An 18330-nucleotide genomic window follows, 5' to 3' on the forward strand; every position below is an offset into this window, starting at 1 on the left:
TATCCTCAACTCCGGGTTGCATTGTATATTGGACACTCTGTATTAAGTAGCTTCATTTGCTAAAGATCTTTCAAAGCTGACAATGGAAACAACAATAATTAGAATTAAAGATTCAAGAACATATTCTCATTTGCATATTGTACGATGAATTTGAGAGAGTTTTCAGGTCTTCAAAGTTTTGTAGTGTGTGTAGAGAACAACGTTCTACCTTCTGAAATTTCTTCATTTAAGTGCTCTGTTATCACTATTGTATATCATGAGTATCACTACTGTAGCTTTTGTCCAGGCTTGTATTAGTTTTCTAAGTCATTACTATCAGCGTCGGCACCATGTGTAGATATCCAGAAAGATCCCAATTTTTAATCAGTATTTTGGAAAGAAGCAAACCTTTGATCCATTGTTATGAGAACAGTCGATGATATGTTTTCTATATATTGTTTAGCGGTTAGTCAGTTTATCAAGATCTCACCGGGCATCATTTTCATTATCTTTTAAACAATTTCAACTGTGCTACACAGGCTCTATCTATCTTTAATGGACAAGCATTGATAGCATTACCATTAAAATATTTAGTTTACTTTTTTGGTTGAACCATGTCTTAATGATCGTAATTTCGAAATTTAAAGTATTTTTGTACTTTGGTTATAAAATACAGGGTGCCATAAAATAGGTATTATGTGTAGCTTCTGAGCAGCGTTGCCCTATTATGGTAACATATCATAAGAATACTCTCAGTAATTATCAACATTTTCGTTGAAATATTTTTCTACAGAACAAGAAACTACAAATAAAAAAAAAGAACTTTCGCGGAACGTAGGAGACAAAGCTTCTACAATACTAAATTTGATTGTCCCCTGTTAACAAAGATTAGAAATATCTAAAGAAGCGACCCGCAAATCATGTATATGAATATTGTATGAAAGCAATACTGACAATTAAATGATCACTGAAGTTATAATTCGAGCGGATAAGACAATAGAATGTGATGTTGTTTGAGAGCAACACTGCTCAATAAAGGGTTATTGCCTTCATATGATCACACACGCTGGAAAATTTAAATTGAATAATTCCGTATGTATGTTGGATATACAGTTATGAAATGGCAAATTCGTTATTCTTTTTCCTGTGATATTTGTGCCTTAGAACAGGATTTAAAGAATCTTTTACGTGAAAAATCACTAGAGGTCCCAGAGTCTGAGGAAAAGGATTTTGTGGGGCGGAGGGTGCAAAAACTTTTTTTCCGCTACTGTCAATGTGACTTTCCTCTTGTAGAAGTCTGAAGCCATCAAAACGGATTTAGGTCTGATGAGGTCCTAAGCTATTGAAGATAATCGGACTTATATGTCTAACTTGTCAACTGATATTTTAAGGAGCAAGTTAGCATGTGGGGCCTCATCGTAGAAGCACACTGTTGCTATATGTCTTATTTTTATTTAGTTTTTATCTTAATTTTGAAAATGTATATCTATCTATTATTTCTTTTAAATTTTGGGGGGCCTCAAGAGAGTGAGCCCTTAAACTATAGCTTATTTAGCTTAACGCAAATCCGGCACTGGAAGCCGTCATTAATTATCATAATGAAAGCTGATATTTAAAACAGAACCCGATATTAGTAGGAAAGGAAGACTTCTCACTACGTAAATTCGAACCTTAAGTTAAATAAGAGCTGAATTCCGATCGCTGCTTTGGAAAAATATTAGATGTAAATGGCCAATATGTATAATACACGATGGAGATATAATAATTATACGCATTTCAAGATTTGAGTAAAGACAAAGAAACAGAGTTGTCGAATTGATGAAATGTATACTTAAAGTAATGGGGAATGTCATTTGCACGGACTTAGCTCCTGGCTGTATCTGTATTTGGTTATTTGAACAAGATAAAAGAGAAAAGTACGTTATGAGGACGAGAATAATACAATATTATCTCATTTGGAGAGAGAACATGATTTGCTATGTAATTACAACTATAAAAATATAATATTCATGTAAACAATGTGAAAACGACATTAAAATATTTTATGGTATGTAAGGATAGAATGACTAGAAACTAGCAGTCATCCTATGAGTACATTAATCGCCCGTCACAATTTCAGTTCCCAGGAAACGATGAAATGAATGAAAAGCAGCATCCATCAAAATCTTAACATGCTGGGATATATAAGTAAATGGGAAATTCAGGATTTTTTCTTTTCCTTTATATTCTTTAAGTTTTTCTTCCTGTCCCAGAAAAATCTATTTTCAAGAATCTTAATCATTCTTAAATAACTGACATACACAATATAGAGCGTTTTTTCCTAGATATAAATGAAATTAAAATGTATGCATTTTGATGAAATATGATAAAACTCTTCTTTTACTACGGTATAATTTCGTAAATTTTCTCTCTCTAGAATGTTCACAAATTTGTGTAAATATGATAGATTTGCGGAATTACTACCTTCTAAGAAATTTAAACCTATGTTCCTCTAAAAATTACGAAAATAAAAGTTATATAGTAGAGGATAAGTCACAGATACCATTGTGGGAAAATGTACCATCTTTAAGGTCAAAATGTCTGGAAGATGCAAGGACATGTATTTACATCTTTCTTTGACCACGCCGAATTAGTGCATCATGAGTTCTACTACAAGGATCAAACGTTACCAAAGAGTACCATCTTCAGTATCTCCAATGTTTTCGTAATATTGTATGCCGCCAAGGGCGGCATAAAATTGGAAATTTCGTAATGTAAACGAACTCATGTCTTTTGCATATTGGATGCAGACTTCTTAACTTAAACACATTTTTCAATCTTGTCATCACATCTATTTCCTGAATATCTCCTTCAAATGTTTTTGGCTGTTTCTTTAAGTTGAAAACATTACTGTAAAGGATAAAAAACACAAGGAAAAGAACGTCACGAGATCCTATTTGATTCCAGTCCTAAAAGGAGACCTCTTAGAAATGCTCGCAACGACAGAGATATCACTGGGAAAAGTGTGTACAGTTTTAGACAACTGACGTAATTTGGAAGAGAATTCTGATTTCAAACTTCCAGATAACAATAGTGTTCTTCTACCAAAGGTTTGAGACTGACCTCCCATACAGAATACAACGTATAAAATTTGATTAAGTTTTAACACACAATTTTAAATTAATTTTTTTTCCTAATGATTATTTGCACAAATTCTACATCATTTATAAATATATTCATATATCGAAATGAAGACAAATATTATCAAAAATAAAAGAACTATACTAGAAAAGAAATTAATCTTCTTTATTGATGCACCTAAGATTCAAGAAAAAATACATACAGGGAAAAATACATTCTTCTTTTAAAAACACTATATTATATATTAATATAGTATATTGATAGAGTTTTCTCTTATGTATTTGTTTGTTAAAAAACAAAACAATGTTGAAGTTCACATATTAAGATCAACACTCGCTCATGCACACACATGGAAAATAGATATTGGACGTAAAATATATATATATGCAGATTGTATATATATATATATACATATCTGTATGTATATTACACAGGAATCGTTCCTTTGTCGATCAACAACATATATACATTTTTTTTAATTAACTGAATATACATACGAAGCACACTTACCAGTTTCACACATGTACATACAACCGTCCACACACAGCTAGACGTATACATTCATACATATTGAAAAGAAAAATAAACTAATATTTATGAATTAATTTTTGTAAAACGGATATTTGTTCTTTCATCATCAAATATGTATAAAAAAGCGTTTATTTTCCCAAATATATCACGCAGCATTAACTTACTTGAGATGAGTGTTTTTCTTTTTTTCTATGTATCTGCGCTAGTGATTGTTTGATAATAATTATAGTAATATTGATGATAGTTTTCACTCTTAAGCGACAAAATGTCATTATAAACATTATAGATAGAACAAAGTACATTTGTAAATTTAGGTGGGAACGATGTGCCACTTAAACATGTAAATATTATATCATGAATAGCTCAAGATGTTTGCACATGCATATACCATAAATGTTACCACAAGACAATGGTATAAAGTTCATGTGACATCATTGTTTCCTTATTTGTAATGCATACTTGTCTGAAATGTAATTACTGTTTATTCTGTATTAACAGTCACACTGAAGTACGTTCACACACGAAATTGCACAGTTGATACTGTAGAACATGCGGTTTACTTTTGGGTTAAAAATGGTATCTTGTTTGAAGAAATAAATGTTATATCTATAATTTTTGTTTAACTTTTTTCTTCTCATAGTATATTGGCAAAAATCCTATATGCAAATATACCCGTCATCAATATATGATTTATAGATACATATTTTATAACTAAAAAGCCTTTTTAAAAATATTAAGATCATTTTGTCATTCTTTGTTCATTAGTAATGAGTTTTTCTTCTTTGCAATCCCAACCTCAATAAATATTTTATTATATTTCTAAACTGTGAATCACAATAGTACGTAACCAAAAGCAGTTAAGATTTTTCTTCATACGTAAAATTCTTCATATTTTAACTGCTACTGGTTACGTAAATCAACATATTATATAACATTATATACTATTTTTAACAGGTCATACTCAGTAGCGCAACATATATCTATATATGTATTTCAAACTGTCAAATAACAAAGCTAGCCTAAAGTGGAAACACTGTTTAATTGATCTCGTAAAAACAACAATAATTCAAACACGTCTAGACTTTGATGTTTTCTTTTTCTTTCTTTTTTCAGAATACTTTACTTGAATTGAGGCAGCTTCACGTTCATGCAAGCAAAAAACATTAGTTTTCAGTAATAATTATTAAATCACAACGATTTCAACAAAACGTATAATAAATATGAGGCATTTTAGGGTTTAGTCTGTACATTGTCATTTGCGATATTTCATAAAAATCTTGATTTCTTTAAACCAAATATTTGGTTTCATTTTGTTAAGAAGTATACTAATATTTTAAGGGTAAAACATTTTTTCCAATATTTTCACTTTTTAATCCTTCGTGTACGAATGTACAGTCATTACTTAATAAAAGCACTCAATAAGGATCTCCAACTTGCTCTTAGGGGTAAAATGGTTTGATGTACTCGTTTAAAGGACTACAACGTAAGGATGTAAAAATGGAAAATTTATTCCAGTATTTGTTATAATTCTGTTTAAGTGTAAACATAACAGTATAAATAGAGGTTTTCAAGATTTCGAAATAGATTGTACAAAAAATACTACTAAAACGTGAAAGAGGTAATAATGATAAGGCCTAATGCAGAGTCGTTTTGACGGAAGATTAGCGTCATACTAAAGACCTGACTATTGCAGGAAACATGTGTTATTCGAACTCTTTAGTATGGCACTAATCACGCGTCAGAATGACTCTGCATAAGGCCCGTAAAGTTTAAAAGCAAATAAGAAGGGACCGTGCTTGAGAAATGTGAAAATTGTTTTGAAAAATCAGTTTAGATCAAATTAGTTAAACTTAATCTGCCTTATGCAGAGTCGTTTTGACGAATGATTAGCACCATACTAAAGACCTAACTACAGCAGGAAACTTATGTTAGTCGAACTCTTTAGTATGGCACTAATCACACGTTAAAACGACTCTGCATAAAGCCCAATAGGTCTATATGTAATTTTTGAGGTAACATCAAGAGTTCAAATGCAACAAAACTCAGAAATTGAAGCTTAGAAAATTCATAATTCAAACAATTACAAATAAACCCCATAAAATAATTGTAGTATCCTTGGTTCAATATTATACAATCTTTCATTTCAAACTTCCATGTTAACTTCTAAAAATGGTATTCTAACATTTCTTTACATGATTAATATAATGTACTAATTTTTGCTCATTACACATTAAAAATGAGATTTTCATTGTAGAGCCAATACTATCCAATTGACTGATTCAATCATAGTAAATCTAAGTACGAGTCATAGAAAACCCCTCATATTGCAAATATTAGCCTGTAGCTTTGTAATTTTTGCAATATTTTAGGATTGCGTACAATCGTACATATATTTTAATTCTAGCGAATTTGACTTAATCTATTTTCCATACAACTATTTCGGAGTCTTTTAACAATACTAAGCTAGATTTCAGAACTTAGATAAAATAATGTGCTTACCTATTGTGTGTTACTCAAAATACACAACTATACATACCAGAGGTAAAATCTTTTACTTAAGTCCCATCTTATATCAAATTACATCAGAAACATGTAAGTACAGAATAATATTGTTTTTCGAAAAGTGAGTTAACACAGACTTAATTTTCTCGAGACCTTTTTAAAATTGGAATACGATGTATGTTTACTCGTGTAATTCATTGATTTATGGTTAATATAGCTGAATTGTAAAAAGTTTGGTGAGCAGATTCAGTATACGAGCGTACAACTTCTATTAAAATAATATTGTTTTACTAAGTTTATTTTCCATGATGTTGATAAATTGGATTTCTGTCGTGTACGAATTATGTTACAAAACGAATTTAACTAATAGAGTGCGGCAGAAAGATCTCCCCTATTTGGGGAGCTAGTAAGTTCAAAATCAAAGAAGATACAGCAATTATTTATTTTATTTCTGGAAAGTACATGAAATACCATTTTAAATAAATGTGTTTTAAATAATACTACCTCAGTACGAAGGCCTCCTTGATTGATAGAAACACTCTTCATGTTTCTTTGTTTGGACTGGAGGTAGTGACAAAATTTGAGAGAAGTTGATCAAGAGAAACAGAATCACATCAATCGAAAAAATGAATATTCATGGTGAGACGATTCTCAAGCAGTAGTTAATCAGAAGATAAGAAAAATAGCTTATACGGAGCTAAACTGTTAATTTCATAGGCTGCTGACTCATTCACTGATATCATATTAAGTTTTAGTTTCTGTAATAGTCGCTTAATTTAACTTATATTGTTTTCTCAACTTTTCGTTAGAGAAAATATACTTTCACTAACGGTTAGTATTTACCATTACATGTTAATAAATTAAGCTTAATGAGTCTATAAAACTGTACTGTATAGTTCATTAGGCGTATTAATCAATGTCTGTGAAATGGCAGCACTTATTTTAGAACATTTTGGAGAAATTCTTAGAAACTTTAACTCAACATTTAAGGACACAAATACGATACCATATTATAAGTCATCAAGGTTATTTCTTACTTGAGTCCATACTTAAATAATTGAAAACTAACTGAAATGAGAATTTGTCCTATTACTGTTATATTCTAAATAATTGAGTAATGCTCTATTACTCTTAGAATACAATCAAATGCAATACCGCTTACTATGAAGACTATAATTATTGTTTTGTTTATATGAATTTATCGACTCGAATACTTTATGAGTAGCAGAAAAGTTGAGCATTACTCTTTATAATTGAAATACGTTTTGTGTTTTACCCTTAATTATACCGATTTATACTTCTTAATCACAGACAGCATTCAATCAGTGGCAATTGAACGAACAAACTTTGGTTGTATATACGTAATGTTCTGTTTATATATATGCGAAAATATTTATAAATACCATTCACAGGATATATTTGTGCTGTTGATATGAATAAAACAGCCACAACACACTCAAGATAGTTTGATTTATTTACATATATACACACATAACTATATTACAATGCTAAAACAAATTTCTGAATCTGGTTCTTTATTTGAAAAGTAATCTTAGTTTACTATCACATTGTAAAAATAGATATCGTTTAGGTATATATAATTAGGTAAAACAACGTACAATCACCATTTTTTCTTCTCATTAATAGTCCCACTAAGAACAATTCACCTAGTAATATCGCGTTGTCAGTGACTGAAACGTCATAACAGTTTTGTTTTATTTGGCACTATTTTCCTTATTCTTTATTTCGGGTTTCTTTTTGTTAAATTTTGAGAGGATATTTCGTATTATTATCTTTATCTTTCCGCGAAGGAACCTTAAATATGAATTGAGGCTCCGCTAAACTCACTTTCACTTTTTTAAAATTTTAGTAGATAACTTAAAGGCAATGAATAACATCAAAAATGTAAAAAAAGTAAGTAATACAGTATCTTCAAAATTATAAGTTGTAATAATTACTTCAAAGACCTTCTGCATAGTGTATAAATTTGGGATTACAATAATAATAAGGTCCAAATTTATGTTCTATAAGGAAAGATTTGGAAGCAGTTAATAGTTTATTCTTTAGACAGCATTTTGTAGATAATACCTGGTTTAATTTCTACATTTTGATAGTATTCATGATCTTTAAGCTATTCACTAAAACCCAAAGAAGTGGGAGTGAGGTTAGTAAAGAGCATTAAATATATTAATATACGTATTTTTTCCACCTATTATAGTTGTGATAAACGTGAAGTAATTTTTTACATTCACCAACATTTTGGAAATAATATCCTCCTTCTTAGCAATGTGAAAACCAACATTTGAAGACACAAGAAAGTGTCTCTAGTTTGATGAAATATTGGAAGATCAAGTTTTCTTTCAAATAACAAGATTAGTAATATGGATAAAACTAATCATTAAGCCTATTGTTGATCATGCTCTCTTTTGGCTACTTTTACGACTGAAGTAATGAAATTAAGCATTAGTTAAATTAATGTCTATAGAGAACATCGGTAATACGATATCCAATAATAATTAACAGGACGTCTGACAATATTGTTTACAGACAGATGAATTTATGTTTGTACATGGCAGAACGTTGCATCAAATGGATTATGAAAGTGAAACTGAAGTGAAGTTTCTAGTTTAATGTTCCACGGTTATGTTCTTTAGGTTAAAGAATACGGGTGGTTAATTGAAGTGAATGGCTGTAAAAAAGTATCTTGTGGCATGATAATGTGGGAGAAAACAAAAGAACCACGAGAAAACTCATAGATACGAGTTGTCCGTTACAAACTCAGATGGCATGGGATGAAACCAGCGACCTCTTGCTCCAGAGGGTGATCCCTCCAGCACTGGACCACCGGCTACCAGTGGAAAAACAGACTGTTGGAAAGAAAAATGAAACATTACTACAAGCGAAGATATTGAAAAACTGAAAAAAATAGTAGAGTCAACTAGAAAAGTAATGTAAAAGTGTTAACAAAAGTGAGGTAGAGAAGAACGATACTAAACAAAATAAGATAATAAAACTAAGACATAATCTGGGAAGAAATTGTGCTTGAAAGTATATGATAAAAGAACAAAAGAAGATATCAAAATAGAAGAAGAAGAAAACTGCAATTATTGAATGATACGTATTAAAGAGGCAATATTTAAGTCAAAACGAAGATATAACATTAGTGGAGGGTTGTATTTATAGGGAATTTCTAAACTTGCGGTAAGCAATTTACCAGTAGAAACAAAACATTTATTCTTAGGTCATATATGAGCAACATACTGCTTCCGACAAAACACTTCGATTTCTGAAAATAAGAAACGAATAAATCCGCCCTCGTTTAGCGATGGAAGGAATCTTTAGAATTGTCAAGCAAATGCAGACAGAAACCTCTAAGACAACGAAGAGGTCAAGTTAAAAATGAATAAATAAATAAATAAATAAAAATAAAACTGTCAACTTCTCTCATAGATACAATGAACCAGCTTCTAACGAAAAATAAATAATCATTTTTAAACGGCTTTCTGGAAAATTATCAAATAAACAACTGAAAGTTTCATGAACTTAGAAGGATATTGGAGAGAAGCTGAACCCTATTTTCCACCAATTACTTCCAGACCTGTAGTGCACTCAACTGAAGAGAGCTTACTGAGAGATAGGCATTATTCATTTCTTGTTATTCTTTGAAATGTCTCACACCGTTCTTATTTTTGCACCTTGAAGTTCAAATGTTTAACCCTATGTGTGAAGTGTTGGTGAATGCAAATAGTACATGGCTGATAAAGTATAAAACATTTGCTATTATTTATGTTCATATTAAAAATATATCACTACTTTACTCTTCTTTAAGTATCTTTAACAGATTCATAGTCCGTAGTAACGTTTTCCCTTTGAAAGTTAACATAAGATCATGCTGGATAATATCTCTGTATTAATACATGATAGATTCATCTCGCGTTACCATTAACAGATCATCATATGGAAGTCTAATAAGTGGTCCCCTAGATATAGTGTAGACTATCTCTCAGTCATATGATCTATAATGTATTTTTTAAAGTTTTGTCTGGAAATGACTGACTGGTTTTTCATCTTTATAATCATTAATAGTCATGCTAATCATGCTAATTTACGCTTTGTGAGCTACTTGGCTGGGGCAGAGCCTAAATGGGCAGATCTCACGCTCTAATAATGGCCAACAGTTTCACTGCTAAAATTTACAGGTGAAATAAATATTAATATAAATTATTAAGAATTACAGAAAATGTTACAAACTTGAACTTCATTTGTTCAGCAATGATTCCTAAAAATTACATAATGATTTCGATAGAAGAACATATTTACATAACAAGAATAAACCGAAGCAAAACAAGAAGCATATATAGAGAGTTTTGAGAGTCAGCTACGAAGGACGGACCTGATGGTTCAAATAACAAAACGAGATGAACTTTTATAATTGGCAACAATAGGAAAATATTGTTGAGATAGAGGCCATTGCTGTTTTGTTTTCATTTCCCTCTAAATCCAAGTCTGAACTCTTGCCCGTCGTCTGTCCCAGCCATCTGATTGTCAGGAAACTCGTGCAGCATCGCCATTTCGCCATTTGGGAGCAGCTCGGAACGTTGAGTACTGAGAACCACCAAAGTCGGAATTTCCTCTGCCATCTGTGCGCATATGTAGAGGAACATGAACAGATCCTAGAAAAAGATAAAAATAGAAAGGGAACAAGAAAAAATATATAAAAAATATTTGTAAATAAGACACTACTGTGCACTCTGGTCCAAAGGATTCTATTTAATATATTTATAATAAAATTATCATGTACAAAGATTCCTAGTTAGAGTTGTAGATAGATATTGATACTATGTACTTAAGATGAATATTACCAATGCTGTTTTTAAAAAAGTAAAAGCAGGCTAGAATAAACTAAATTTTGATTATCATATCCCGGCACAGATTTTTTTGCCGGATAGACCTGTAGAATAGATATAAGTGTGGGAATATATATATATATATATTCTTCCAAAGTTATCATAATTAAACAAAACTAGAATGATAACTGTTAACGATGTAAAGAATAGATTCTTAGTTTCTTGCTTTCATGGGCTGCATGGGCTGATTTCTCACTATTTCATTATCAAAAACGTATATATTTTTCTGTATATTAGATAAATGCACTTGAAGTGCAAAATTAAGCTGAATGTTTATCAAAGACATTTTAGTATAATCAAACCTCTTACAATTTACTAACAAATTGTATAATTCAATATATGTGTTTATTTATTTAAAGAACTTGGAGATACAAATTGAGTAAATTTAACATTATCAATAATACTGAAGAAGGAACTGGAATGAAATTTTCCAGTTAAAAATACTATTCCGGAATTTGCCTGGTGTAACTAAAAAAATTCAATGGAAATGTCTTAGTTAAGATGAGCGGCCTTCGGGTTCATACCCGGTATCTCCTGTTTGCGAAGCAAGAATTAACTGCTATCCTTCGTCTCAGTGCAAATTTCAATGTTACGAAAATGAAGTATTTATCAATGTGAACTAATTCACTAATTTTAATCATAAAACTTATTGAAATCCAGTACCAATGTGAAAAATGAAGCCCTTACTAGTTTTTCTGTTTTTCAATTATAAAACTGCGAAATACAATGTGAATGCAAGTGTTAGAAGTCGTATATGCGTAAAAGATTATGTGTGTCACCGTTACTGTTGGCCAGTCATGAGCTTCAAAGCGAATTGTAGGTGTCAAAACGTTATTCGAAGACTTAGCCTTTATTTAAAACTGTTCAGAAAAGAAAAGAAGCCTTGAAGCTATTGAAGAATGCAGGTTTCTCATAATGAGCTGTAAGAAATTGTTTTGTGAGACCAAGCCTAGTTCTAGTACTATGGTGAAAGGAATATCTTCTGAAGTCTACTAATGACTTACACTTGACATTCTACCTTTCGTCGATTCTAATGGTGCCTGTGGTAATCCGCTGCAATGCTTTTGATGTTCGAAAATAAAATACAACAATAACATTTTGTAAAAACTACTTAGGGACACACGTTTACTGTAGTTTCCGATATGTCTTCTGCCATACGCATCATACTTCAAGTTACAGTGAATGAAGTTTCGATGCTGTTGTAGTCCTCTTTAAGGTGTACCGAGTGAGTCAGGAAAGATAGGGATGCTTATTGCCGCTCAAGTCCTAGAACTGAAAAGAGAGGCACATAGATGAAAGATAAGAGTTACATTTTTATTTGGTTTAAAAAGAAATTTGACACATGTGTTTAAGAAGTCGCAGTTTACAAAATGTGAAACTTTTATTTCTAATGATGTGGCAAATAAGTTCCTTTTAATCTACTTTTGATGTAAGTAATTCGGAACTATTATTCTACGGTCACAAACAAGGACAAGGTTCTTGAGTGTTTTATGTGTGACAAGACCTAAAGTTTTAAGTGAAATCCGAACTACTACTCGGAGATTTGAACTGAGAAGGTTATCTCCACCATGAATTGATCCCGGGACCACATACCACTTAGCCACAATATGCAACTATTTCTCTTGTGATTATGGAAAGCCTGAATCTAAATTTTGATAGTTTGTTTGTTAGTCCCTTAATAATATAGTATTTGTTTCATATCGAACATAATATAATATAATATAAAGACACTTCGATACCTGAAAAGTAGAAGATTAGTGTTAAATATCTAATCATATTATAGTTTTATTAATTCATTCAAAATACGCTAGTATAATTAAAAATAGAGGAAAGTGTGAGACATAAGTTAAAACATGTATTAAAAACAATGGAAAAGATATTTTCTGATAATGAAAATTAACCAAGCTAATGCAAACTTGTTGTGTAAAAAATCCAAGATGAAATTTGTGTAAAATTAGTTGCAGCAAGGGGGAAGAATTTCATGTAACGCACCAACTAATTTGAGTAGGGAAATTAAGATTATATGAATATAAAAATATCGACTGTTTCATACTTCCCTACTGAGTTTCGGAAATCGGCGTTCCAGGGAAAAGTTATCTATAGGACATGAAAGCATGTCTTTTAAAGATCAAGTAAGATTTTTTCAAATATCTATTTTATACTCGTAAGCATTCAATATACTCTCTTCACGTGACTCTACAAACATTACTTCTGTAATTATGCTCTCGATACACATGTTGGAACTATATAAACATGATTGGTTTCGAATCTCCTGTAAATCTCTTAACAAGGAGCATAGAAATACTATATTTCATATATCTTCAGATGAAATGTTACAAGAAATGAAATCAGCTGAACTGTGAGGGCAGGAAAGCAGTGAAGTTTCTTCCTGAGACTTAAACTCCAACCCAACGTTGAGGTTAAGTGGTATTGTGATAAAAGCGAACTTGGAAAGGAAAATGTGGATAACTTTCGTCTTATTATTGGAATATAAAGTTATTATTATCTTCCTGTAATCTAGAAATTAGTCTACATAATATGATAGACAAATTAAGGAAATAAAAATAAAAGTTGATGCATTCTGGACGGAATACAGAGATGAAAATTAATGATTAGCAATTTAATGCCTCACTCAAAACGAATTAATACATGTTTGGAGAGAAAAGTTGAGGGAAGAAAAGCCTTGGAAGACTAATACTAGAGTATGTTAACAATATTTGAGAAAGACCATCCAAGACCAGAAAGACCAAGAAAAAAGTTAGAAAATTAAGCAACTGTGTAGGTAGGCTAGTTAGTACACTAACCTTTGGTTTTGAAGAAAAGAATAATATCGAAACCTGGGTTTGGCTATAAAATAGAATTTGACAAAAAGAAGGCATTAAAACAAGCTTCTAATCAAAAATATAGAAAGAGTTAAAGAAAAGACTTAAGAAAGGATATCCATGGAGTGCAGGTTGTGTAGAGGTGGGACATGGACTTTAAAAAAAGGAAAATGGAGAATGCAAGCGTTTTAAATGTATACTACAGTACTACACTATTACGAAAAGAAGGATACTATGATAGGAGACGTGGAGGTATCATGCTATTGGCTACGGAGGGAATTGCAGAAGAAAAATTCCCAGAGGAAGACCGTAACTGAAATATATGAACCAAATAATAAAGATATATGGAAGAAAAGTGTAAGAAAATGAAAGGTATATCTCACGATAGGAATATTAGAAAATCTGTGTGTCATAAGAATTGCACGTTTGATGACTCAAGAAATCAGATAATTGTCTCAAAAGAATTATCTCACCTTTGAAAGATATATCGCTGGATAGTAGTGTTTATTTCTTTTTTAAAAAAAAGTGGACCGGACGCGCCTAGAGCTTTATATGCTTAAAAAATTAATTACTAACCATTAAATCAGTAATTCACAATGTATGATTTCCTGTAAATTCAGAATCCACATGAAAAGCAAGAGACTAATGTTTCAACAGAATATAATTCAATAATAGTTTCCTTTTTACCACGTAATGCTTACCAAGTTTGACTTTTGAAACAAACGTGAGTGGGTAGGCACATTTTTACAAAGACAAGATGCTGTAATAACCGAACAAAGAATGATAAAGTTATTTAATAAATGTTTACAAGGTTGATAACGAATAAACATGGTTTTGGACAAGAGTATACATATATATTAAAGTATTATTAAGCTATCTATTTGAACTACACTCTAATAATAATAATAATAACAGCAATAACTACAAAAGATTAACATATAATCGACAGGTTCCAGACACACAGTCCGTTTGGAAACATCGAAAACAGCAGGTACATGCACCAAAGCAGAGTTTAAGCAAGGCATCTGTATAAGTATACTTATCTCTGGCACAGTTAAAAAGTTAACACTTCGTTAAATAATTAAGTTTTTGGTTATTTTGTTAAAGTTTGCAATTGCTTAGAATATACCAAACATATACTATAATCATAAATTTGTTAAGTGTAAATTTACAAGGATTGCATTATTTTTTCAGTAAAACACAGAATAAATACTTCAAATCAAAACTCAATTTTAATACTAACTGAAGCTCGAATCGCTTTCTACCATTTTGCAAAGTCACAGAAATAGTGAGTATATCGTTTTCTCTCTTCTTTTGTTTCTCTATCTGTTTCTAAAGATGTTCGAAACGAACAAACGAAGAAGTTCGGTTATATCTTGATGTTGTATGGAACTAAATTGTACATATAAAACTGTACGGAGACTGGATAGCTTACTATAGAGCAAACAAGAGTGGTCTGTAATAGACGAAACCTAAACTCTCAAATCTCACTTGTTTTACAAGCCTCAAAGAAAAAGTTCTGGTAATCATTAGAAAACTATATTATTTAGTAAACCGCCAATTTTTGTCTATAATCAATATTCTTGCCTATCATATTCTGAGATGCAGCGTATGAAAAATACCTTGTTGTTATTACGTTATCAAACGGTGAAAGTATTCGGTAATAGTTCTTGATATACGATATAGGTATTTTAGATTTCTACTGCCGAGGTTTCTCATTGTTCCATGCAAGACTTACTATCGAGATTGAGAGCAATATTCTACGATTAGATTTTGTATAAGTTATTGTTTATGCATTTACGGAACTCGTTTGAGTCATGAAAATATTTATATGTATAAATAACTCAAGTTTCCAAGTCTTGATAATAGTTCTAATGGTACGAAGAAAGTGTTTACATTTGATAGTCGTTTAGTGTTAAGAAGAGTCACTTCAGCCAATTTTAACATGATTACATTGTATATACTACTATTATCTACGTTGTTTACTGGTGGATTGTTATGGTTCATTTGAGACTCTATTTTAAATATGTTTGGTTGAGTGATTTACTTAATGGGCGTAGCTAACCAAAACTGAATGGGGAACATATACAGGAAAAAAGAATTAAAGTATTTTTTTCGGATGCCTATAATTTAGATGATTTGGATGATGTGGCAGTGATTCTTTATACTCCAGAATATCTTCTTCTATGATTGTTATCCTAATTATAGAAAATTCATTAAACGGAATGGAGAACGGAACTCTCTAAGTACCTCTATAATTTCTACTAACTTGATTATAGGTCTAAATGTTGTGAAAAAGTTTTTTTTTTTACCAGTAAGTTGTAGAAACAACGATATTATTATAGCAAACATATAAATTCATTTTAATAGTTTCACAATTATTCATGATCAGTTATGATGTAATTTAAACGTTTTGAACAATAAACATATAAAAAAATATATTAAATAATTGTTGCTTTGAATGCTTCAAAAATATCTCTTCAGCAAGTACTTTCTAAAGAGCTTTTCAGTGTTATACTTTCACACTATTCGATTCATTTGTTTCCTTTAAACAAGTATTTTGTAAAATAATGAGAATATGTAAAACATGTTTTTGCAACTGCAAATTGTACAGCCATATGCGAATTTTCTCACGTAAGCTGTTGAGAGTAATGAGATGAAAAATAAACAAACTAGAACACTCGCTTTATGGAAATATATGTAATTTCTTCCTATTCATTGACAAAAATACAAAAAGAGTTTTAAAATATTCTGCCCTCACGGAATTTCAAAACCTTTTTTTGTCTCTTATGTTTTTAAGAGCGTTTTCACATCTCTATTTTCAACACGTTATAGTATAATTTGCATGGTTTTATTATACAACAAAGATTCCAAATTATAATTTTATAAGAAATATTTATTTCAACTAATGCAAAGTGTTAAATGTAATGAACAAAATTCTTATTAAAAGTATTAAATAAATCTTCAAATTATGAAATATATAAAAATATAGTATATAAAAGAGCGAAAGTCCTCAGCGTGAAAGAAAACAAGTCTAACAAGAACAATATAAGTTTTAGGGAGCTTATAAAATAATTTCTTGGTGAGATAGTAGCATTAAAACTCTGAATAAAAGTCGCTGTAAACAAATGTTTATTTTTTGAATAGATTTAAATATACTTGTATATATATCTGAATCTGGCGATTAAAGAGAAGGTAGTTGCTTAATTTCTATTAATTAGAGTCTTTAATGTTAAGGAATATAAATATGAAACTAAAACAGAAATGTAAATAGAAAAAGTATACAAAGTATCCAAATGTGAAGGATATTTTTGATGATAAAAGTAATGCAAGAAAAGAATGCATACTTATTCTCCTAATAAACTTACTCTGTGAATAAACAACGAAATAACGTTGATGAACTCAAGTAATACTCCACTAAATGCTCTGTTACATTACATTTACTGCTTCCCTTCTAAGTAAATCACACGGAGGAAAGAAGGAGATGGGCAACCTGGCGTTAGATAGAGCAGTTGTCGCAAACTGAGAAAAATCCGTTCTTCGGACACGGTGTTTTATACAAATATACGGAATCCTCTTGCTTGCTACAGAAATCAGTATGGAGCATACGTTATCTGTATGCTACGTAGGTACTGCCCTTAGATTTACATCATGCCTTTGCAGGATGTCTGATATCTAACAATCTTGCTTATATTACATGCATATATGTATGTTACCTTCGCCAGCTATATGTTATATACGTCCATTTGTATGCGAGATCCTGACGGCCTATATTGTTCATACGGAAAGTACGTATGAATGGAACACTTATACAGAAAGTATTATAGAACATACGTTTTCCGTTATACGTTTGCTGTACTTTAAGTCCAAAAACTACAGGATTTACAAATGTAACATACCATTTTACGTATGCCACATACAATTTTTTTCTCAGTGCAGACAAGATAGTATGGTCTATGATTTTGCTGGCGGACTACTAGTGGATGCATGACTACTAGAGCTTGTTTCTTCAATTCCTCTACCTCGAAACCTTCCATTATTTGTTCTGGGTGTACTCTACTCTCTCCTCCTCCAATCTTAAATGTATACTCCGACGTCATACAGCGGTCATTTGGAAAAGATTGCGTTAAGGTTTTATGTATCGTAATTGAGAGATTATCCAATAGCCGAACACACGTGATTTTCTACAATGTATCCGCAATGGATTTTAACATTTTCCAGACGAACAACGGGCTTAGCCCACAGTGGAAATAATATCCAGTATGACGCACGATGGGCATAATCCTCCCTCTGTTTCACATTTTTATTGCAAATGAAATATGGCTTATAATCCCGGAATGTCTCCTGTGCACATTTATTGGTACCATTTCGTTCAACTTTGAGGCTCTAGAGGAAGACAGGCACAAAACGCAAAGGGGCAAATGGGTAAGAAGAGACACAACATTTTACTGCCCCAATATTATGGTATT

The 18330-nt window shown here is 31.1% G+C and overlaps 1 protein-coding gene across 4 annotated transcripts in view; it reads right to left on the reverse strand.

Annotated features, from left to right (window-relative positions):
* Positions 1-3265: 3265 nt before the first annotated feature.
* Positions 3266-18330, reverse strand: part of LOC145694654 (tachykinin-like peptides receptor 99D) — a 1420129-nt gene continuing 1405064 nt past the window's right edge. For 3 of the 4 annotated variants that reach the window (XM_081771116.1, XM_081771097.1, XM_081771106.1), the window contains exon 9: positions 3266-10805. In XM_081771116.1, coding sequence (XP_081627242.1) covers positions 10678-10805 — 128 coding nt within the window. In that variant the 3' untranslated portion in view covers positions 3266-10677. The remainder of the gene's footprint in view (positions 10806-18330) is intronic. The other variant, XM_081771126.1, reaches the window with a different exon arrangement.

Source organism: Thermobia domestica, chromosome 1, assembly GCF_964235325.1.
Source record: "Thermobia domestica chromosome 1, izTheDome1.hap1.1, whole genome shotgun sequence".
Taxonomy (NCBI): Eukaryota; Metazoa; Arthropoda; class Insecta; order Zygentoma; family Lepismatidae; genus Thermobia; species Thermobia domestica.